The 25,217-nt window shown below is 39.0% G+C and overlaps 4 protein-coding genes across 4 annotated transcripts; all 4 read right to left on the bottom strand.

Moving 5' to 3' along the window:
• Positions 1-6,999: 6,999 nt before the first annotated feature.
• On the bottom strand, positions 7,000-8,226 carry LOC145962269 (uncharacterized). Its single transcript, XM_083083232.1, has 2 exons — positions 7,685-8,226; positions 7,000-7,573 (listed from the first exon to the last, which is right to left on the bottom strand). The coding sequence occupies exons 1-2, from the start codon at positions 8,224-8,226 to the stop codon at positions 7,000-7,002; spliced, it is 1,116 nt and encodes a 371-aa protein (XP_082939358.1).
• Positions 8,227-12,359: 4,133 nt separating this feature from the next.
• Positions 12,360-13,031, bottom strand: LOC145962268 (uncharacterized). The gene is made up of 2 exons (XM_083083231.1): positions 12,573-13,031; positions 12,360-12,488 (listed from the first exon to the last, which is right to left on the bottom strand). The coding sequence occupies exons 1-2, from the start codon at positions 13,029-13,031 to the stop codon at positions 12,360-12,362; spliced, it is 588 nt and encodes a 195-aa protein (XP_082939357.1).
• Positions 13,032-14,925: 1,894 nt separating this feature from the next.
• On the bottom strand, positions 14,926-16,005 carry LOC145962267 (uncharacterized). Its single transcript, XM_083083230.1, has one exon. It carries the CDS (start codon positions 16,003-16,005, stop codon positions 14,926-14,928), a length of 1,080 nt encoding a protein of 359 aa, XP_082939356.1.
• A 5,999-nt stretch (positions 16,006-22,004) lies between these two features.
• LOC145962266 (uncharacterized) lies at positions 22,005-24,805 on the bottom strand. Its single transcript, XM_083083229.1, has 2 exons — positions 23,437-24,805; positions 22,005-22,153 (listed from the first exon to the last, which is right to left on the bottom strand). The coding sequence occupies exons 1-2, from the start codon at positions 24,803-24,805 to the stop codon at positions 22,005-22,007; spliced, it is 1,518 nt and encodes a 505-aa protein (XP_082939355.1).
• Positions 24,806-25,217: the final 412 nt, after the last annotated feature.

The raw sequence follows: 25,217 nt of genomic DNA, 5'->3' as shown, positions 1-25,217 counted from the left end.
AAATCTTCTAACATTTTAAATTAGCATATAAGAATAACACATAAGACTCTCGATTGTGTTCTTTCAGTTATATCGCTGTAGAACCGAAAACAAAAAAGGTTTAACCACTTTTAGTTATACGTGTCCGAAAGTTCTAAGTCCCTAAAGGGGTGAAAATTTTTTCGCAATTCCGGCGTTCTGATGACAGTTCCGTTTGCACCCCGACGAGTTCTGCCAAAAGTTATTAAAGCTCGAAGCTGTAGAACCAAGAACAAAAAAGTTCTGACCACTTTTAATTATACGTGTCCGATAATTCTAAGTCCCTAAAGGGATGAAAATTTTTTCGCAATTCCGGCGTTCTGATGACAGTTCCGTTTGCACCCCGACGAGTTCTGCCAAAAGTTATTAAGGCTCGAAGCTGTAGAGATAAGAATAAAAAAGTTCTGACCATTTTTATCGAAAAGTGAGGTGCCGTCTGTGAGTTAAAAAAAATTTTTTTAATTTTTAACGGTCAGAACTATTGTTAAAAAGTATCAGGAACTATAGAACTCTTCGGGAACTATAAGATAGCATGATTTAAATGTCATTTTTCGCATGTTGCGGTGCCACGGAAAGTTAGCACCTCATATTTTCAAAATGCCATTTTTTATGGTATTTTGCCGGAACTATTTCTAAAACCTATCAAGAACTGTAGAACTATTTGGGGTGCAAACGGAACTCTCGCTAAAACTTTCGATTTTTAAAAATGCGGTGCCAACTTCACAGTGGCGGGTTTGTACGCCTGTCGCTGAGGCTCCGAAACCTCTGCGGCGGTAACAATGATTCTGTGTCGTCTTTGTTCATCATAATTGTATATATTTGGTTTATTGTTCAGAGTGACCTTCCCCTAGGGCGGTTGGCTTCACTATGCCTACGAGCCCGTCCTGCCCAGTAATCATTGTTCTGTAGCTCGCCCAGGTCGTCTATTGTATGTCCAGTCTCGTATAAATTTCTCTTGTCTGTTTTATCCGGATCTATTACTGCCATTGCTTTTATGACAATATCCTTCATTATATGTGTAACTGCATCCTCTCTTTGCGAAATTTCTGCAGTTAAGATTTTATTAGTGTGAACCTCTTCTATACGTAAACCAGAGGCCACCGTCGAAATTGTGCCTTCTAGGATGGATGGTGCGGAGATCCCTCCATCACCTTCCACTCCATCGCCACGAACCACACTAGGTGAGCGAATGATAGAGAGAGAGAGCCTCGATGAAGTTTCTCTCTCTAGGAGATCCGAAAGATCTTAGGTATCCTTAAAAATTCCCCAGGAGTCCTCATCTACTCTTAGAATAGGGGATTCGCGACTAGATGTAAGGAGGAATCTAAGGGCTCTAATATCCACATCCAGGTCCCGCATACGACTGCCCTGGCATTCGATGCGATCCAAAAGATAATCACGGGCCAATTCTATCCTGACAGCTAGCAAATACAATTCTCTTGTGCGTTCTGCTATTGTTTCAATCACGCAGTGTGTTCTTCTAGATGCTTGTACAGAAATTTCTTCCAGTGAAGACAGCGCAGTCCTGGTATCTTCGAAGATCTTAGTAGATGACAAGTTACACAAAAATGACTTATTTGGGATCTTATTATCCGAGTTCTTCTTAGCGAGACTCATTCTATTTCTCTTTTTCCCCTCGCATGATGACGACGCAGGGAGGTCAGGGACCATAACCCCCCCTCGCGCCGAACCCTGGGGTATCCGAAGCCCCTTCGCTCTTAAGGGGATCCTGTACTGAACGGCGAACTCTTACACGATTACAGCGCCCTCATCTAATTCTCATCCCGTATCTCTCTCTATCACGTTATTTATAAAGAAGATGCACTGCTTTTTCCACTCTACTTTACCGATATTTCAGGTACATACGGACTGAAATTTTCGGAAGAATGCCATTTATTAATTAGGCAACTAAATTCAGTTTTTATAATTCTACAATGTTCTACGGTGCAGTACACAATTGGGGAAACTACTGTTTTATGCATAAAAGCTATAAAACTTTTATAAGAAGCTAATATTTGTACAAGTTGACAGCTCTGACGCCATGTTGCTTTAACATGTCGATAAATAAAAATGTTATTTTATACTTATTTTCTTTCTCAATATAAAATCTCGTACTATATAGAGTTTTCCCGTGTCCGTTTGCGTGTATACTTCAATTCTGGAGAAGGATTTTTAATTCTATACAGGCAATAAAAAATGGCATACTTCCGAAAATTACGGTGTTTTCGTCGATATTACAGGCGACTCCGGCATCCTCTTAAGTTCCTTGCTAATTTCTTATCTGTATTCATATTAAATTAAATTGACCGGAAATAATTACTGACGGGCTCGGTCTGCCCGGGAGAGAGGCGGGTCCGCAATTAATGGGACCGCTAAACTACTTTTCTACGAGCCCTGGATCAACTTTCTCTCACGCAGTATTAATTATTTATTCTAATCATGCCTAATCGATTCAGGAAACTCAAAATGCAATGATCACACCGCAACGAATCATATAATATTATAAACAAAATTTATGATTGAACCGTTTCAGCATAGCATCGATTTTTTCAAGAAAAGGTTATAATTGTTCCTAATGTGAGCTCAAAGCCTAAATAACAACGAAATAACAGCCAAATATGTTCAATCAATCATTCAAATTAAATTGTGTCTCAAAGAAGTCGATTATAATCCTAGAACACTATTATGTGTTCATATTATCTTTTTAGGAGAGTTACTATAATTCTCCGGATGTTCGAAATTTCCGGATGCTCTTCGAACATGTTTTCAATTTTAAAGTTGAGTTGCCGCTCTTAATATGCGATTATTCATATTTGAAAGTACTAGTAACTTTCAGGATAGGGATACTTTAACTTCGGAGTTTCCCATCTATGTTACCTATATACCTTGACTATGAGCGCCAATCACGGGACGCGTTTATTACTACACCATTTCACTAAAGTGCAACTCCTTGTAATTTACGTTGACATGAGACAATTCATCTATCAAACCTCCTTATTAATAATTTTATTCGCAATAACAGCTATGGGCTCAAGATTAATGGATTTTTGAGTTATTTCAAATGCCTGTGTTATTTATAAAAGTAAATTGTTATGTACAAGAACTAAGCATTATCACTTGTTACAACAATTCATTTGTATATTCAAAATAACAAAGAACAGTAACATCGGTCAATCCATGATTAATTAACATAAAATTATACTCAATCAGTGTATAATTAAACCAAAATAAACCACTAGCATGTATAAGCATACATATAAGATATGCTCAGTACTTATAATAACCCTACTTTCATCCTATTATATTTAATCAATAATCTAAATTAGGTCTGTATTATACTATCTTCTATTTTCAAATTATATTTCCATAATTATATTAATGAATACAGTTAGTATCACGGTAGTGGTGATTATTCTAATATTAAACAAGTTAACCTATCTGCCGGATTGTGATGAAAAATCACTCAGCAGTTATAATATTTATAAGAATAAACTATCATGTGTAAGGAACAAGCACTATCGCTTGTTACAACAATAAATTTATAACAAAAACAATAACATCGGTCAGTTAAAAATTATACTCAATCAGTGTATAATTAAACCAAAATAAACCACTGACATGTGTAAATATATATATAAAATATATTTAGTATTTATTATAACCTTACATTCGTCCTATTATATTTACTTGATCAATAATAATCTAAACTAATCTAAACTAAATCTATATTATACTATCTCTATTTTCATAGTTATATTTCCATAATTATATTAGTGAATACAATTAATATCACGGTAGTGGTGATTATTAAGGATCACTCAGCAGTTATAATCTACATTCACGAGCAGTTACAACAATTTCAATATAGATGTGTAAAGTAACTCACGCACGTGAAATTATTTGCAAAGAACAATAACTTAAATGATGTTTAGCATTATCAGGCTTACATAACCGCTATTTCTAGCCCAACTGTCATCGTGTACTTGTTTAGTGCATTTCACACGATTGCGCGATTTTACAATAAACACGTCAAGTCGCATATGTAAGTAAATAAATATTTTCCTAGAGTGAATAAACCACTCGCCGCAATCGCGTCTTTGTATTGTTGTTATCTAAAGAGTAATATCAACGCAATAATACAAAAATAGCGAAATCCATCATCTAACAGTTCATCACTACGAACTAATATAACCAAGTATGTCAAACACATCCTATCCTAGTTACTTGTTACAACCTTGTTTCTGATTTACATTCTCATGAACAAACAGGCAACTTTCCCTCTAATAATAGAAATTAAATCATTTAATAAATGTAACCTATAGTAATAGATAATCTCGGTATGTGAGTGTATATCCAAGCATATAAAGAGATCTCCTTATATCTAAGTGAACCTCAAGAGTATATTCAATAATTACACTCTATTCAATTTCATATATATGATTAAACTCGGCAGTTATATGCATATAATACACATACATATAAGGTCACTTTATTTTATATGAAATCACCGTGCTACAAGATTACAGCAACGAAAGGCTATATGACATTACTTATAACCTCCAAATGTCACTGCACTTTACTTGTGCAATATACTTTCTTAGATCTCGTTAAAGCTTTACGATTCGATATGTCTAGCTTAGATATAATCAATTTCACAAGATATATATATATAACTCACTGTTAACATAACAAAATCATTGCATCCAAGCCTGTCATATGTATACAACTAATAAGTGTCATTTTAATTCACACATCCTACACTTATTATACGCATACTACAGAGGAGCTAAATCTTCTGTTTCTACTCCATAATACATTATCTAGAAAATACATGCTCCAATATACACTCATACATTTATGTATCTAGCCTTAAATAACAACACGCAATGCTTATATTACCGCATTTCATATATCATTTTACTAATTGATATGTGTAGATTACCACATATATGGTCTCAGATAATCTGGTGTTCCAAGTTACGTAGAATAACAGAGGCCATCCTTCCTTTAATTATACTCCCACTATAATTACAATGTAATATACATCCCGATTGCAGCAACAATATGCACATACTGTATATACTGCATTTTACGTGAAGATAGAGTTCAATTCTCTGTAGCGCAGCATAAATTATGCCACATATTCCTACAAATACACAATGATATAGTTTAATAGATAAACAACACAACCGAATTAAGTAGTTCAGTGCATTTATAATGCAATGAGATCACTACTGTCATTTATTGTATACAACAATGATTCAATCATATAATCTCAATCAATAAAGATATTCTCCTTCTTCTTCCAATTCTCCTTCTTCTTGGCATCACAGCTCGGGGTGAGCCTTAGCCTGCAACACTATGCGCCTCCATTCGTATCTATCCCTCGCTATCCCTCTCCAGTTGTTAACCGACATCCTTCTCAAATCACTCTCCACCTCCTTCCGCCAGCGGGTCCTCGGTCTCCCACGCCGCCTTGTAATCATGCATACCGTCTCGCTCGCCCTTCTTGGCGCTCTTCCCTCATCCATACGCTCCAAGTGGCCTGCCTATCTCAATCTTTGTGCCTTTATGAATTTAACTACATCTTCATTCCCCATTAACTCCAGGAGCTCATGGTTAAACCTAATGCGGTAGTAATTGTCTTCATCTTTAGCCGGACCAAAAATTTTTCTTAGTATTTTCCTTTCAAACACCCTCAGATTGTTCTCATCTATGACCGACAAAGTCATGTTTCGGCATTATAGCACAAGATGGGTCTGACTATAGTTTTGTATAGTGCTAATTTGCATGCTCTGGATATTAGTTTGGATTTAAATAGATTACTGAAAGAGTAGTATGCTTTATTAGCTGCCATTATCCTATATGCGATCTCTTCATGCATGTTGTTCTTTGAGCTGAGGTAAGCGCCCAAATATATGAAATTTTGCACTCTTTCGAAACTAGAACCCGCCATCGAGATGTTTCGATCCGTTTCCTTTTGATCTTTCCTGGACACTTTAAGATATTTTGTTTTGTTGACGTTGACTATTAAACCTAGATCTTTCGTTTTTTTTTCTAGCTTTACAAAGATGTTCGTCAAGCTTTTCATGGTCCTTGCACAAATTGTCATGTCATCCGCGTATGCCATTATTTGATAAGATCTGATCATTATATTTCCTCCATTGTAAAGGTCTTTTATCGCATAATGCAGTATTAGATTAAAGATGGTGGTAGACAACTCGTCTCCCTGCTTTACGCCTGTTCTAATTTCAAAATCCCTCGTTGCTGATCTCTGCAACACCACCTTAGCACTAGTTCCTTTCAGTGTCATTATAACTAGGCGTGTTAGCTTCTTTGGTATCTTAAGCTCATTAAAGATTTCACATATTATTCCTCTATCTATAGAGTCAAAGGCCTGTTTAGTTAAAGTCCACAAACAGCATATGTAGATCCGCGTCATATTCCATGCACTTCTCCATGTTTTGTCTAATGGTGAATATGTCGTCTATTGTGAATCTATTCGGTCTGAAGCCACATTGATAGTCAGATATGCGTTTCTCTGCGTAGTCTTTAAGTCTACTGTTGATAAGCTTTGATAATATCTTATACGTTATATTGAGCAGAGTTATAGGTCTATAATTGGCGCACTCTGATCTAGATCCTTTCTTGTGAATCGGAATTATCATCCCTCTTTTCCATTTTTCGGGCATTGTTTCGGATTTCCAGATTTCAAGAATAAGGCTACATATCCTAAGCTGACATTCTCTTCACACATTTTTTAGTAGCTCAGCTGTAATTGCGTCCTCCCCAGGAGCTTTTCCGTTCTTTAGGCTATTTAGCGCTTTGATTACCTCTTCGGGTTCAGGAGGTGTGAGTTCCACTTCTTCTTCTACTGTATCCGTTTCTTCAGTGTTAATGCTCCGCATTGTCTGATCTGCCTGCAGCTCTGTCCAATCCTTCCTTCCTCCATTGAGTACGTTCTCAAAATATATCCTCCATCTATCCGTGATTTCCTCTTCTTTGGTAAGCATTTCGCCCGTGTCTCCTTACATTGCATAGCCTGGGCTGAAAGCCTTTTCGCTCCCATCTAACCCTCTCATACATTTCTCGTACCAAACGCTTAGAGTATTGCTCATTTATCTGCCGCAGTCTATTATTCATTGCATCCTTCTTTTCAATTTTGCATAGTCTTTTCGCCATCCTCTTTTTCTCGTTGTATTCATCTTGGGTATGTCTGGTATGTCTCTGCAGCAGTCTTTTCCTTGCTATATTTTTAGCGTTCATGGCATCTGCGCATTCCTGGTCAAACCAGTCTTCGTTTCGTCTAGGATTCTTTTTCCCTAATGTTTGACTAGTCGCATTAATTATTGCACATTCAATATTGCTCCATTCATTATCCACCCCTTCGTTTTTACAGGTCACTGTTAGGTTTCTAGTTACTTCATTTTGGTATTCCTCTACTACTTGCTCGGTTTTTAGCTTTTCTATATTCCATTTTATTCGTCTATCTCCCTTAGCTCTTGCTGCGCTGGATATTTTCTGCCTTATTCTTACCTTTACAAGGTAATGATCACTGTCGCAGTTTGCACCTCTACAGGCTTTTACGTCAATCACACTGGATTTTCTTCTCGAGTTCACTAGGACGTAATCAATTTGATTCGCTGCCTCTCCTCCGGGTATTCACCAGGTACCCTTATGGATGTCCTTGTGTTGGAAATCGGTATCTACAATCCTCAATGAAAATTTTCCTGCCGTCTGACAAAGCTTTAGCCCATTTGATGATGTCTCATCATGCAGGAAGAACCTGCCTGCGACAGAGTTGACAAAACCTTCTTTTCCAATCCTTGCGTTAAAGTCGCCCAATACGATTAAAGTATCGTACTTATTGACCTTGTCACAAACTATTTCCAAAGTATTGTAGAAGATATCTATTTCTTCCTCTTCACTTGCCTCTGTAGGTGCGTATACACATACAAGAGACAGATAGTTAAATTTTCCTTTTACTCTGCATATCCTCTCGTTAATTGGATCAAAACCTAAGATCTTGTCTCTGATATTTCGGCTTGTCCAGAAACCAGTACCCTTTTGTCCAGTCTTCTTAGGGGTTCCGCTGTAGTACAACGTGAAATCCTTCTTGATGATTGCTCCTGCATCCTTCCACCTTATCTTTTGCAGAGCTACAATATCTAATTTATATCTGCTGAGTTCTGCAGCCATTTCGTTCATTTTTCCTACTTGAAGCAAAGTTCTGACATTCCATGTTCCGATAGCTAAATCATTTTTCCCTTTAGAATTCCAGGTCTGGGTATCCGTAGATCCGTCCTTAATCCGAGGCCACCGTGTTGTTCATGACAAGTTGTTGATTAGATAGGGTTGTCAACCCCACGCTAACTAGACCAAGTATTTAAAGCCCCCTAGGTCAAGGTGGCCCAGCTATTCCCCCAAGCCTTGGGACGTCAGAGCCTCTTTTGTAATCGCAGGGATCACCGCTGGCAGGCGAGGTTGACATTTGACTTGCAGAAGCTATATGTTACGCTTAAAAGGTCCTTGACCCCCCCCAATAAAGATATTAATTTATCAATATTTCACAGGTAGTGATTTTAAACCACATTTTAAACCATTATTTAGCAACATTATCAAATTAGAGCAGTATTCTCACAGAATTATGGCACTTCAAAAATCTTGCAGGAGAATTACCTCACCGCTATTTGACCAGAAATTTTTAGTCACAAGTACTGTCACAGTACAACAATCACACATAGTGTGAACAATCCTACCTTTACGTAGGAAGACCGCACAGAGTAAACATTTACACTCCTTACAAGTTGTAAAAGCTGCCTCATCAGAAGAATTGTTCACAATCTTTGAGTGTACTCAAACTACACTAGAATATTTAGGTGCAGATATCGTAGACACATCAAAGATGCAGGTTGTTCACCACACTTTTGAGCGCGCGCGCACAGCGCAGAAGTCCGAATATGCCGATTGCGCAGACACGTGACTGCAACCAACAGGGAGTACAGGCGTGCCATCCTAGAATTGAGCACGCGCGCACTGCGCACAAACAATGAATACGTGCACCGCGCAGACACTCAAGGAACTACACTCTAACTGACACAAACTTTATATTATTTATTATACAATTGTTATAAGTCAGACCACACATAAGTTGTTCATTCAACAATTGATATGAGTATTTTACACTATAATAGCGAAGAGGATACTTATAACCACTTATAAGTACACCATAACACAGTAATCATTTCCCTCATAAGAGAGAGAAGGACAGAATCATAGCATATTTCACATAGATTTAACATAATTCTAAGCTTATAGTCGCGAAGAATTATTTATCCAATCACTAATTAGGCAACAACAATTAGGTATAAATTAATATTAGTTACTATTTCACTTCTATAATACATAATTCCACATCTTCATGTGCCACGTGCCAATATCCCTAGGACAGCGGAGCCAGGTCAACGTATATCACTTTATTATAAATAATTAAGGCTTCCCAGGGTAATAACCACACTCTTAATTATGCGACGGAAAAAGGTTCTCCCCATCGGTGTGCCAAAACACGTTTCACGATGAGAGGAACCGAATGGGACCAACTTTTTGTAACACGAAAATTATTTCCGTACCACTACGAAGGTAGTTTTTTCCCGACTCACTTAGCTTACCCTTGAAGCTGGAGGGGAAGCCGAGCGAGAGCAGAAAATCGTCCCGATCTGCATCAAGGGCTTCATCGAGGGTGACAACACCAGAGGGAAGAAAATCCCTGTTATTCGCTTGAAGAGAGAAGGGGAAGGGGAAAGGGGAGAAGGGGAAAGAGAAAGAAGACGACCCCGAGCCGGGACCATCCTGGCGCGATTGACGGACGTCGGCGTTATTTTATCATTATAATTAACGTATATTTTATAATATATTATCTGTATGTATCTTTGTTGCCGTGATGGCCAGAATATTATGTTAAAAATAATAAAACAAGTTAATTATACATGCATGTTACTTGGCGACGAAAATTATCTGCACTTTCTAGGTGCAAAAGGTGCACCAAAGGTGCAAATACCAAAACGCCAAAAGTAACGCCAGTAGGCGTAATCAAATGTAAGAAATACTATAACAACTATAAAAGACTGACTCCTGCAAAGTTCAAGGAAAAGTGTACAAAGTGCAAAAAGTGCAGCAAGAAAGTGCAGATTCCCAAAATGCAGATTTTGGTTAAAATAAGCGTAGATATGTGTAATCCATGCTAGAAAGCGTTTTAAGTTAAATTTTATTAAAATAAAAGAAGAGGTGCAAAAGTGCACAAAAGTGCAATCAAAAAGTGCAACTCGAAAAAATTTTTATTTTGTGTTAGAAATGCGAAATGCAACACTTTGTAACTATTTTAAGCATTATAATTTTAAGCATTTTAAGCATTTTAAGCATTATGTTTAATTTTGTAAAAATTATAAAAAGTACAAAAGTGCAAGAGGTGCACCGCGAGAACAAACGGCGCATGCGTCGAGCCGCCGAAACGCCCACCGGAGTGGGGATACAGTATAAAACGGGGAGCAGAGCAGAGTCGAGGTTTTTTTTCAGATGAACCACCAAGCAGAGTGGAACTGTGAATTAAGACCGTCCGTGAACAAAGAACATTAAATGCGTACGTACCAAGTGTATAATAAACAGTGCGTAATTATTCTAATTACGAGACATAAAAAGTAAAGGGCTTTTTCCCGGATGAATCACCAAGCAGAGTGAACTGTGTACTAAGTCCGTCGAATATAATATTGCGACGTAAAGTAGTCGGCTTTCGCGACGTAATTAATAGTGCGTGCGATTTTAAAGGCGATAATAAACTAACATTATATATTCGTTTATTAATAAATATATTATTATATTATTAAAACGAAACGAATAATAATTATTTTCCGCGAGTGCGTGGAAATATTCCTCTGTTCCTTAGTCATCGTCATCGTTGCGTAGAACGTTCTCGAGTCGAATCCTGTAACTTCTCGTGGGTGTCCAGTGTCCTGTGAAGTTCAGCGGCGACCTGTAACAAAGAGAAAGAAGGTTTTGAATAATTCTTTATCCCTAACATTTTCTTGGGCGTGGCACGAGGTATCCAGCATCCGAAAGGATCCAGCATCCAGAGGGTGACATCGGCTATCCAGCGGCGACCTGTAACAAAGAAAGAAAGGGATTAATAAAGAAAGAGAAACGACGCAGTGAAAAGTGCGTAGTAGCTAACACGCATCGACACGTCGAGACAGGAACGGGCAGCCATCTTGGTCATCGCGGTGATCACGCAGCAGTAATGTGATACCTGCGTAGTTGTGTCAAGTGAGACGCAGAGTGGAAAAATACCCAGCGGAGCTCAACCTGAGGATCCAGTCACCAACCATAACAGTGTTGCTCAACCTGGGGATCCTGTTCGAGGATTATCAACCCGGATTCAGACTCCTTGCTTATTGGAGGGTTAAATAAGCTGGCGACCGTTGAGATTAACAAGGTAAGAACATCTATACTCATCAAATAACGAACTCTCTCTTAACGTCCGATTACACCCTTTTTTTTGGTAACCCAGGGGAAATCCTTTATGGATATCCTTACTCTCCGGGAAGAGAGCAAGGGTTATGTGGGACTTCTCCTATTTAGCGGAGGTACCCACTAAAACCCCTGGGGTGGCCTTCCTAGGCGAGAGGAGAGAGAGCGATACCCCGGAACTAGCTATTGCAACACCTCAGGGTGCCGCTATCCTTCTTCCTCCCTCGCACGGCCCGCCGCGACCAGAAGACGTCGTCGGTTGCTAACGGGCCTCCTTCCCTGGAGGGGACAGAGGGTCCCCCCCAACTTTCTCTAACTCGTGAGACAGGGAGGCGGGGTCGGGTCCCGAGTTTTCCCGCTCGAGGCCCGGCCCCCCGCGGCCCCGGTGCTGTGGCTCCCTCTGCCCCCAGAGGGGTAAAGATTCAGCCATTAGCTCCGGGGCCTATTGACGCGAGGTTCGGACGGCCGATTCCACCGTCACGGCGAAACCGGCCGCCCTTATCCCTCCGAAGGGGCCGATGGGAGGGAGCCATAGCATTCTGGTCCCCCCCATCAATCCCCTCCCTACCCTCATATGTAGTCCCCACCCCCCCATAAATAAGGGGGTGGGAGACTTCACCTTCTCCGTAACCTTCTCGTACTGGGGGAGCCTCTCGATAAATGATACAGAGAGACTCCTCCCTTGTTCGGCTCACTTAAAGTGAGCTCCTGGGTGAGGGGGGTCTATTGTTCCCCACATCCCATCCTTCCCGTTTGTCAGTTAGTGGAGGAGGGGGGCATGTATTGTGAACCTATTGTTGTTCCCCACACCTCCCTTATCCTCAGCTCCTATCCTCCTCCTCGCTGCTCTCATCAGCGGCAACACCACCACCATCATCCGTCTCTGACTCGGTGACGGATGATGGTGGTGGTGTTGCCGCTGATGAGAGCAGCGAGGAGGAGGATAGGAGCTGAGGATAAGGGAGGTGTGGGGAACAACAATAGGTTCACAATACATGCCCCCCTGCCTGCACTTGGCGGCGGATCCCCTCTGCCGCCTCCTTCTGCGACATTGCTTGTTCGCAGAAGGAGGCGACTGCCTTCCAACACTCCTCGTTGCCGATCACATTTGTTGCGACAACCGGCAGCGAGAGGTCGGGCCCAATCTTCCCTACTAGGGTACGGCGCAACTCTTCCCACTCCGGGCATTCCGCCAGAGTGTGCTGCGCCGTATCCCTCTCCTCACGGCAGTGGTGACACCGCGTGGTGCGCTCCCGCTTAATGCGACACAAGTACTCACCGAAACATCCGTGTCCAGTGAGCACCTGCGTCATGCGGAACGATACTTCGCCCTGGGCCCTGTCTACCCACTCGTCCAGACAGGGTCGGATGGCCCCGATAGTCCTTTTACCCGCGGTTCGTGGGTCGGAGAGGTGTGCACACCACCTCTGCATCATCGACTGTCGGGCGTGGAGCTGGATGGCCTTCTTCGTCCTGGGTGGCAGGGTGAGCATGCTATGCTTCCGCCGGAGCTCCCCCTCGCGCTCGTACACTTCCTTCCACATACGAGCGAGGAACTCCAACGGGGGCCACCCCGCCAACACTGTGACCGCCGCATGCGACACCGTCTGGTATCACCCTCGCGACCATGCCTCGATGGATGCGCCGAAATTTAGCGACGGCGCTCCGCCTGGCCGCGAGCTCATCGGCCCATATGGGCGCCCCGTATAGGGCAACCGAATTGACGATGCCGATGTACATGCGGCGGATACGACCATCCGGGCCCCCAAGGTTGGGTAGAAGACAGGCAAGAGCCGTAGCTACCCTTTATACACTGGGGGCTAAGACATCGAAATGATGTCCGAGTCTCCACGAACCATCCAGTAGGAGACCAAGGTATTTTAGCCGGTCTCCTACCAGGACTGCTGTATCACCGATCCGGAGTCTAATCTCGGGTGGCTTTCCGGAGGCGCGATTTTTGTTTCCGTAGAAACCCAGCGCCTCCGTTTTTTGAGTGGCCACCCTTAGACCCAGATCGGTTACAGGGATGCAAGATCTTCTTCGCAAGCAACATGCCACGCGTAGTGGAGAGGGTAACGGAGTTGTGAGCATAAGCGTATGTGTGAGTTCGGCACTTCGGCGAGCTTCGGATAGAAGAAGAGGACAGAATACAGTTTTCTGTCTCCTTCTTACCAAGCAGGCAACGAAAGCGACAGGCGGCGCGCGACACGGGACGCTGCTCGCTCTTCGATATCTCAATATGTTTCTCTCTCACAGCTTTTCTTTATGTTTTATATTTTTGTTACAAATATATATAAATATGTACATACATAAACGTATAATATATTTATAATGTATATATTACATATACACTCAGTCCAAAAAAAAGCGGTACACTTGAAATTTGGGAAAAAATCACCAAATTTCAAATGACGATAACTTTGTAAATAATAAAGATAGAAAAGTCTGTAAAAAATGAAAATGAACCTTGGAATCTCTACTTTAAGAATCGATTTATTTCAATGTTGCGAGATAAATTTATTTAAAATGGCGGATAACAAAGCAAAAGCATGCGAAATTGAGCTGCTGCTGCTGCCTGCTGCTGCTGCCTGCTGCTGCTGCTGCCTGCTGCTGCTGCTGCCTGCTGCTGCTGCCTGCTGCTGCTGCCTGCTGTTGCTGCCTGCTGCTGCTGCCTGCTGCTGCTGCTGCTGCTGCCTGCTGCTGCTGCTGCCTGCTGCTGCTGCTGCTGCTGCTGCTGCTGATTTGGCTCTCGGAGAGCGAGCCAGCCCATTTCTGCATTGATTTCCTCTAAAATTTAGAAAAATTAAAAAGATGAGTTTCTTAGTATTTTTTTATACAGTAAAACATTTTGTGTTAAATTTAACATGTCCCAATTTATTCACTCTAATTTTAATGTTAATTTAACAGAAGGCAAATATGTAAATAAATAACAAGTAATATGTAAAAAATTAACACAAAAATGTAACATTTGAACGTTATTGTGTTGTTTTAACTCTTGTTGTGCCCGCGCCGTGGGGGCGGGACTTCAGGGTTATTCGCCCAAAGGATTAGGACCCAGGCAACAAATGTAAACACTCCGTACTTGATAGTAAAGGAATATATTTCGGTCGTTCTTCTTACACTGGCCTTACACTACTCTTGTGTTTGTTTTATACGCTAGGGTTAAGCGTAACGAGCCTACTTTAATCAACGCGGCGGCTTATACAGGGTGTCCCGAATTTAAATGGCAAAACTTCAGGAGCGTGTAGGGGACCGAAAAACTAAGTCAAAAAGTCCTTTAGCGATTTGCTCGTTTTTGCTTCATTTTGGAGAAAATCGCAAAAAAAGAAACAAAACAAGTTTTCTTTTTTTTACTTATTTATTTACATTTTATTTGTTATCATCTATTTAATGCAGATATTGTTCAAAATGTAGCCCTCTTACAGCAATGCAAGCATTACATCTAGCACTGACTTGATTAATTGCGGCTAGACATTGTTCTGGTGATATTTGGTGCACTGCATCTATGATTCGGTCTCTTAATTGCTCTCTTGAATTGATTGGCACCGAATAAACTTCCTGCTTCAAGGTTCCCCATACGAAGAAGTCCATGGGTGTCATATCAGGTGAGCGGGGTGGCCAAGGTACTATTCCTCCACGTCCAATCCATCGTTGTGGATAATTTATGTTCAGCCAAGATCGAGCAGCTCTGCTATAATGAGCTGGACATCCATCGAGTTGGAACCACATTTCAATTCGCTGCTGTAAGGGAATGTCTTCTAAATAATTAGAAAAGTCGTCCTCTAAAAAATGCGTAAATGTGATTCCATTCAATCGTTCGGGTAAGAAATACGGTCCCACCAGCAATCCGTTCCAAATTCCAAGCCAAACGTTTATAGCAAATTCATGCTGAAACCTGTTTTCTCTAATAGCTCTGGGATTTTCATGAGCCCATACATGATAATTTCTTTGGTTAACAATTCCTCCTCTTGTAAAGGTAGCTTCATCGGTCCATATTATTTTTAATGGAAATAAATTGTCATTGCGAATTGTTTCAAGAAACCAATTACTAAAATTCAATCTCTTGACGTAATCTTGAGGTAATAAATTCTGTACTTTTTGAAGATGGTACGGGTAGCGATTATCACCTTTCAAAGTTCGCCATATTACCTGCCGCGATATTTCTAATGCAGCTGATGCTCTTCGGACGCTAGTCTCAGGATTGTTATCAAAGTGGTGTTGAATACAATTTCTTCTCCGACAATCTGCTCTTAACGCTGCCTGGAATTGGTCGCCTTCATTACGAAGTGAAAATGACCCAGTCTCTCGTAGTCTATTAAAAGTCAACGAAAAGACTTGTCGATTAGGCACTCTTCTATTTGGAAATCGGCGCGCATACTCTCGCATCGCTTCTAAAGCATTACTGTTGCAGAAACCGTACACGAAAACTATATCAGCGTATTCAACATTAGAATATGTACGCGGCATTGTAGCTGATGCTATTCACTTCAAAATATCTGAGTAACTGACTAAAGACTGATGAAGGACTCATAGAAGAAAGCAAGAATGTAAACAAATGAAAGAATGTAAAGGATAACATCAAGTAACATCAGTAAAAAGAAGAAAACTTGTTTTGTTTCTTTTTTTGCGATTTTCTCCAAAATGAAGCAAAAACGAGCAAATCGCTAAAGGACTTTTTGACTTAGTTTTTCGGTCCCCTACACGCTCCTGAAGTTTTGCCATTTAAATTCGGGACACCCTGTATTGTGGATGACTTCAGATTTCTTTCTGCCACCCCGTCGTGGTGATCGGTTTATATATCGTTGGGTACAGGAAGGATGAGGTGTCCCTGGGCCGGAGCGCGGTTCGTGCTCCGTTTTGTTATGCTTATTCAGCTTTGGCCGTGACTTGCTTTTCTTTTCGTCACGTTTTATTTTTATTTCTTAATATCTTAATATCTTATTTCCTAATCTCTTTCTTTTAGTTTAATTAAATTATTATTTCGTCGGGTTACGACACTCTTAGAAACGGTGAATATTAACTGAATGCAGAAAAGTCAAAATAACACAACGACAATATGTCACATTAACATAAGAGTATGTTAAAAATTTAACACAAAAATTTCTACACAAAAAAATCTACAGAAATACAAAATGTTTTTTACCGTGTACAAATATATAATGATTTACTTACGAGCCATTATGTTGACGTTCAGTCCAAATCCGTTTATCGCCGTCCTTTCGTGTACTGAGAATGAGGCACACTCGGCATTTGTTCATTTGTTTATATACGTGCCTTGTGAAACCTTGGTGTTCGAGACTATCACGAAGAGACTATCACGATCTCGATTGTGAGTTATTATTTAAAATTTCTATATATCTTTATCCTTTTGACTCTTTATCTTCTTTTATTCACTCTTCTTTAATTCTTTGTTTCTGCCTATTTTTTATTTCATAAAAATGTGCGATGAATTAAAAAAAAATCTAAGCGAAGCTTTTTAGAGTATTGGCTCAATGATGAGCGAATTAAATGTTGGATACGCAAAGTATCTTTTGATGAGAGGTTGTATCATTGTACAATATGTAATAAAAATATTTCGTGCAATACACATGTTTTGAGACATGCGAATTCTGCGAGTCATAAAAATAATATTACAGAAAATACTTCATCTTTAAATACTGATAATAACAATTCAGATAAAAAAACATCAGGAAAATGTAAATTTAAAGAACAATAACTAGATATTGAATTATTTAAGCCATGGCTACGCAAAGTGTCACATGACGTAAATTTATTTTTTTGTTCATTTTGTGACAAATCCATGGTTGCTGATTTGTCGAAAATTTATCGTCATGCAGAATCCAAAGCACATATAGAAATATGTAAAGTTAAAACAGAAACAAAGAATACGAACGAAAATGTAAACGTAGTAGATGTTTCACTTTTGTCGTTTGAAGAGCGAAAGAAAATAGCAGAAATTCGGTATGCTACATTAATTGCTGATAAAAATATTTCGCATCAAACTGCAAAAGAAATCCTCAGTTTTTTTTAACATATAGGAGAAGATCCTAATGTGTTAAAAAGCATGAGCATGAGCCGAACAAAATTTAAGAACATTATTACAAATGTTTTGTGCCCGGTCGAAACAGATCGTGTCGTCAATAAGCTTCAAAATACAAAATTTACAATTTTTATTGACGAAACATCTGACGTAACAAATAATAAATGGATGACTTTTCTTGTTCGATACGTTGATCCAGAGACATTAGATATTCGCTCACAATTAGTTAAATTAATCGATATTGATGCCAAAGATTCAAGCGCAGAAAAGTTGTTTGAGGCATTTAAATGTGAAATGTGGAAATTACAGATACCGTTTTTAAATATCGTAGCCTTATCATGCGATAATGCATCTGTTATGACAGAAAAACATTTATCGTTTAAAAAAATTGGAAGAAATATGTCCACATTTATTAACATTTTCATGCCCATGCCATTCTTCTGCATTAGCAGCGCATGCTGCTTGTTCTAAAATGCCTGCATATTGCGAGGAATTTCTAAAAAAAGTTGCTATTTATCTCAATAGCAGTCCAAAACGTACAGCTATTTTTCGGGAATTTTGTGAGTGTTTCCAAGGAACAAATCGCAAAATATTGAAATTATATGATACACGTTGGCTTTCGCACTATTTATGCATCGAAAGGCTTCTTGAATCTTGGGATACAATTAAATACTTTCTTACTGAAATGGTTGTAAGTGAAAAAACAAATTCTGGAGAATATCTATTGTCTATGATGGACAACATAGAGATGAAAGCTTATTTCCTGTTTTTAAAATACGTTTTAAATTTCTTTAATGCATTTAATGCATTCTTTCAAGCATTAGAAACAAGGATTCATTTATTACACCCAAAATCTAGAAACTTTCTTTTCCAAATCTGTCGAAATTTTTTAAAAGAAAAATATTTAAAACCATTTTCTACAAATATTATATTCTCACTAAAAGAAAATCAAAAAGTTACAAATGAAATTATTTTGGGATCAGAATGTGAAGAATATCTTCTAAACGAATTAACACTTAAAGGTCACATAAACATAATTAGAATTGTTCAAGAGAACTGTTTAACATTTTATGTGACTGCTGCAGAAGAAATTTGTAAAAGATTACCTATAAATAACATGTTTTTATCAAAGTTACAAGTTTTTCGACCATACATAACTTTATTTGAACAGTGATTTACACATATCAAAAAATATAATTCGGGGAATTTTCTAAAACAATATGCAAGTATAATGAATTTTTCTTTTTCAACGGTTTTTTACGGCATCATCACAAATAATGCTATTTATTCTTAAAGTCGCGAAACATGTAAAACCGATAATGTGACATAAGGTAATAAAACACGAAAGAAAGCATATATTAAGAATTTATGAGGTAATTGAATGAAGACGTTCGAAAATATTACAATTCGTGTACAAATGGCAGTTTTCAGATCCATATAAAACAACGGAATGGCAGTTTTGAGGTCTATATAAAACAGCGGAATGGCAGTTTTCAGATCTTTCTATTTTCGGTACAATTAAGGTCGGAATTGCAAAATTTCTTTAAATGATCCCATTAACAGTGATTCACACATATCAAAAAATATAATTCGGGGAATTTTCTAAAACAATATGCAAATATAATGAATTTTTATTTTTCAACGGTTTTTTACCGCATATCATCACACATAATGCTATTATACGTAAAGTCACGAAGCATGTAAAACCGATAATGTGACATGATGTAATAAAACACAAAAGATAGCATACATTAAGAATTTATGAGGTAATTGAATGAAGACGTACGAAAATATTACAATTCGTGTAGAAATCGTAGTTTTCAGATCTATATAAACAACGGAATGGCAGTTTCCAGGTCTGTATAAAATCCCGGAACGGCAGTTTTTAGATCTTTCTATTTTCGGCAAAATTAAAGTCGGAATTGTAAAATTTCTTTAAATGATCCCATTAACAGTGATTTATAGATATCAAAAAATATAATTACGGGAATTTTCTAAAACAATATGCAAGTATGACGAATTTTTCTTTTTCAAAGGTTTTTTACCGCATATCACCACACATAATGCTATTTATACGTAAAGTCGCGAAACATGTAAAACCGATAATGTAACATAATGTAATAAAACACAAAAGAAAGCATATATTAAGAATTTATGAGGTAATTGAATGAAGACGTTCGAAAATATTACAATTCATGTCCAAATGGCAGTTTTCAGATCTATATAAAACAACGGAATGGCAGTTTTCATGTCTATATAAAACAGCGGAATGGCAGTTCTCAAGTCTATCTATATAAAACAGCGGAATGGCAGTTTACAGGTCTATATAAAACAGCGGAATGGCAGTTTTCAGGTCTATATAAAATAACGGAATGGCAGTTTTCAAGTTTATATAAAACTACAAAACGGCAGTTTTCAGAACTTTCTATTTTCTGCAAAATTATGGTCGGAATTGCAAAATTTCTTTAAATGATTCCATTAACAGTGATTTACACATATCAAAAAATATAGTTACGCGAATTTTCTAAAACAAAATGCAAATATAATAAATTTTTCTTTCTCAACGGTTTTTTACCGCATATCGTCACACATAATGCTATTTATACGTAAAGTCACAAAACATGTAAAACTGATAATGTGACATAAGGTAATAAAACACAAAAGAAAACACATATTAAGAATTTATGAGGTAATTGAATGAAGGCGTTCGAAAATATTACAATTCATGTACAAATGGCAGTTTACAGGTCTATATAAAACAGCGGAATGGCAGTTTCCAGGTCTATATAAAACAACGGAATGGCAGTTTTCAAGTTTATATAAAACTGCAAAACGGCAGATTTCAGAACTTTCTATTTTCTGCAAAATTATGGTCGGAATTGCAAAATTTCTTTAAATGATTCCATTAACAGTGATTTACACATATCAAAAAATATAGTTACGCGAATTTTCTAAAACAAAATGCAAATATAATAAATTTTCCTTTTTCAACGGTTTTTTATCGCATATCATCACACATAATGCTATTTATACGTAAAGTCACAAAACATGTAAAACTGATAATGTGACATAAGGTAATAAAACACAAAAGAAAACACATATTAAGAATTTATGAGGTAATTGAATGAAGGCGTTCGAAAATATTACAATTCATGTACAAATGGCAGTTTTCAGATCTATATAAAACAACGGAATGGCAGTTTTCAGGTCTATATAAAACAGCGGAATGGCAGATTTCAGGTCTATATAAAACAACGGAATGGCAGGTTTCAGATCTTTCTATTTTCGGTAAAATTAAGGTCGGAATTGCGAAATTTCTTTAAATGATCCCATTAACAGTGATTTACACATATCAAAAAATATAATTCGGGGAATTTTCTAAAACAATATGCAAATATAATGAATTTTTTTTTTTCAACGGTTTTTTACCGCATATCATCACACATAATGCTATTATACGTAAAGTCACGAAGCATGTAAAACCGATAATGTGACATGATGTAATAAAACACAAAAGATAGCATACATTAAGAATTTATGAGGTAATTGAATGAAGACGTACGAAAATATTACAATTCGTGTAGAAATCGTAGTTTTCAGATCTATATAAACAACGGAATGGCAGTTTCCAGGTCTGTATAAAATCCCGGAACGGCAGTTTTTAGATCTTTCTATTTTCGGCAAAATTAAAGTCGGAATTGTAAAATTTCTTTAAATGATCCCATTAACAGTGATTTATAGATATCAAAAAATGTAATTACGGGAATTTTCTAAAACAATATGCAAGTATGATGAATTTTTCTTTTTCAAAGGTTTTTTACCGCATATCACCACACATAATGCTATTTATACGTATAGTCGCGAAACATGTAAAACCGATAATGTGACATAATATAATAAAACACAAAAGAAAGCATATATTAAAAATTTATGAGGTAATTGAATGAGGACGTTCGAAAATATTACAATTCGTATACAAATGGCAGTTTTCAGATCTATTTAGAACAACGGAATGGCAGTTTTCAGGTCTATATAAAACAGCGGAATGGCAGATTTCAGGTCTATATAAAACAACGGAATGGCAGGTTTCAGGTCTATATAAAATCCCGGAACGGAAGTTTTCAGATCTTTCTATTTTCGGCAAAATTAAGGTCGGAATTGCAAAATTTCTTTAAATGATCTCATTAACAGTGATTTACACATATCAAAAAATATAATTCGGGGAATTTTCTAAAACAATATGCAAGTATAATGAATTTTTCTTTTTCAACGGTTTTTTACCGCATCATCACAAATAATGCTATTTATACTTAAAGTCGCGAAACATGTAAAACCGATAATGTGACACAAGGTAATAAAACACGAAAGAAAGCATATATTAAGAATTTATGAGGTAATTGAATGAATAGATTGAAAATATTGCAATTCATGTACAAATGGCATTTTTCAGATCTATATAAAACAACGGAATGGCAGTTTCCAGATCTATATAAAACTGCGGAATGGCAGTTTTCAGGTCTATATAAGACAGCGGAATGGCAGTTTTCAGGTCTTTATTTGCGACAAAATGCCGTTCTAAATGAAAAAGGAATATTCATTATGATTGCATATTATTTTAGAAAATTACGGAAATTATCTTTTTTAATATGAGTAAATCACTGTTAGTAGGGTCATTTAAAGAAATTTTGCAATTCTGCTCTTAATTTTGTCGAAAATAGAAAGATCTGAAAACTGCCATTCCGCTGTTTTATATAGACCTGAAAACTGCCTCAGGATATAATTTAATTTATGTTTAATGGTAGATTTCAGAACCTGAATTTTTATACAAAATTGTTGCTCTGCTTCTACTCAATATTGCGTTTTAATAATTTATTACACTTACTGTTGATATTGTATTTCATGTATATTAAAGAAAAGCTTAATAAAATAAACTATTTGCTTGTTTTATTAAAATTTATAATGGGTCTGAAAACTGCCTTTTGTCTAAATATTTATTTTGTTTTATGGCAGATTTGAGGACTTGCGAAAAGTTGTGTGTAATTAATCGGTTTTCTCTTCTAACAATACACAATTGATAAAAAAATGTTAGTAAGTATCAAATATATAGAAAGCAATTGTTAAATAAGAAAATATTTGTCGTTTTTATTGAAAATAAAAGTGTCCTGATAACTGCCAATCCATACATATTTCAATATATTTGCAAAAGTACTGATTTCTGTTGACGGAAGAATATTCTAAACAGTATTTGGTACATTGATAGCCACAAAAATAATGTATTTAGAATGCGACCCGAAAACTGCCCTTTGACATACATACATATATATATATATATTGTTACGTCCTGTCGGCTCCACGTTTCTTCTTTTCACGAAGATTAAACATATACAGGGTGAGCCATTTTAATTAACGCTCGCAATTATTTCGGAAACAAAGCATTTTAGAGAAAAATGTTTCAGACAAAAGTTTTATGGTTTCGAGGGGGCCATAAGATGGTATCATTGGTTTGACCTTGAAGAGTTATTTGAAGGTCACATGAAGGTCACCTTCAATTTCTTAAATGGAACCTACTATTTGTCATTGCACACTCTTGTAGCTTATCTCGAGAGCTTTCCAAAACACTATAATTAAGTACCTTTTCGTTAAGTACTTTTTGAGTTATGAGGCTTGAAATAATTTCTTAATTTTACATAAACCGTAAAATATCTTGTAAAATATTCATTTTTCGATTATCTTATCTTAATACTTTTATGTACAAAATAATGAGAGGAATCAATTGGTGTAAATAAAACACATAGTTGTTTTTAAGAAAAAATATGGAATTGTTAATTGCAAATTATATATTTTTTCTTCAAAACAACTATGCGTTGAGGATGCGGTGCGCAGTGTGACCACGCGTACGGTGCCGTCGTCCCCGGGGTGCAATTCAGTGATCCTCGCGAGTGGCCATCGAGTTGGAGGCATCACCTCAGAGCGCACCAGGCACAGATCGCCGATGTTGGGGCCGGCTGAGTTCCTCGTCCACTTTGGTCTGGAGGCCAACGATTGGAGGTATTCGCGCGACCACCGTTGCCAGTAGTGGTCGCGCATTTGTTGCACGAGCTGCCAACGGGATAGTGTGCTGTCCCTGTTGTCCGTCAGCGACGGCTCGGAAACGGCCAAGAGCGGAGCTCCAATAAGGAAGTGTCCCGGAGTGAGTGCCGTTACATCGTCCGGGTCGTCGGATAGTGCTTGCAGTGGGCGTAAGTTGAGGCACGCTTCGACCTGAGCGAGGAAAGTGCTCATTTCTTCGAAAGTGAGCGTAGTTTCCCCAATGACTCGACGGAGGTGGTGCTTGGTGGACTTGACAGCCGCTTCCCAGAGTCCTCCAAAGTGCGGGGCTGCAGGGGGATTGAAGTTCCATTTAATTCCCTCTGACGCTGCAGCGTGGGCAATCCGACGGCCGTCGGACGATGATGCGCGGAACATCTCCCTTAAGGATTTGTCCGCTCCAACGAAATTAGTGTCGCAGTCTGAGGATAGTTCCTCACAGAGGCCTCGCCATGACGTGAAGCGTCGGAAGGCTGCCAGGAACGCTTCTGAAGAGTAGTCGGACGCCACTTCCAGGTGCACGGCCTTGGAGACTAAACAGACAAATATAACAATGAATGCTTTGTTCGAACGTTGTCCTCGCCCCTTGCTCGTGCGGACGTGAATCGGGCCGGCGTAGTCTACGCCGGTGCGGAGGAATGGGCGAGCGGGAGTCACTCGTCCGCGTGGAAGATCGCCTATGAGAGGTTGCGGTGTTGTGGCTCGCCATCGGGTGCATGTCACGCACCGGTGGATAAGGTGTTTGACGATGGCGCGGCCTCTCGGGATCCAGAAACGGAGGCGAAGCAGCCCCAGAGTTAGCTGGATCCCTCCGTGAAGTATCCGTCGATGGCAGGAGTCCACCAGGAGTTGAGCCATCCTGGAGTCCGGAGGCACAATCATTGGATGTCGTTGATACTGCGATAGAATGGCGTGTTTCAGTCGGCCCCCGACTCTCATCACGCCGTTGTGGTCTAGAAAGGGACTCAGCCTGGTCAGCGGACTGCGGGGCGCTATCGAGCGCTGTTTCCTCAACGACGAAACCTCAGCGGGGTAGTGCAGTGCCTGCGTCACACGTATCCACTGTATGAGTGTGGCATCAATCTCGTGTGGCTCGAGTGGTAGTGTAGCGTTGTAGAGAGGACGCATCCCTGTTGACATGTTCTTCCGTCACCACCGAAGACACCACGCGGTGACACGCAGGAGCCGGTGCAGCTCAGAGTAGCGAAGGAGAACGTCAGGCTCGGCGACCTCTTTTCCGACGACGTTGAATGAACCGACGGCTCGTTGCTCGAGCAGTTCTCCGTTGGGCAAATCGCAGCGGTCGCTAGGCCAGCGCCCTTTGTCCTTAAGGAGCCAGGCTGGTCCCGTCCACCACAGCGGATGGCTGAGTAGTTCCTCGGGCAGGACTCCACGGGAGGCTGGATTTTCTTTCCCTGGCACGTGCCGCCAATGAGCCTTCGGCAGTCGCGTTTGAATGTGGGCCACTCGATTTGCCACGTATGTCTTCCAGCAGGATGCGTGCCCTTGGACCCAGTGTAGAACGACTTTGGAGTCCGATCAAAGGTAGATT

Source organism: Camponotus vicinus, unplaced genomic scaffold (genome assembly GCF_025532165.1).
Source record: "Camponotus vicinus isolate PSW18456_S1 unplaced genomic scaffold, iyCamVici1.0 SCAF_11, whole genome shotgun sequence".
Lineage (NCBI taxonomy): Eukaryota > Metazoa > Arthropoda > Insecta > Hymenoptera > Formicidae > Camponotus > Camponotus vicinus.
The sequence above is the reverse complement of the archived record's forward strand: the minus strand, read 5'-3'. Positions and strand labels throughout refer to the sequence as shown.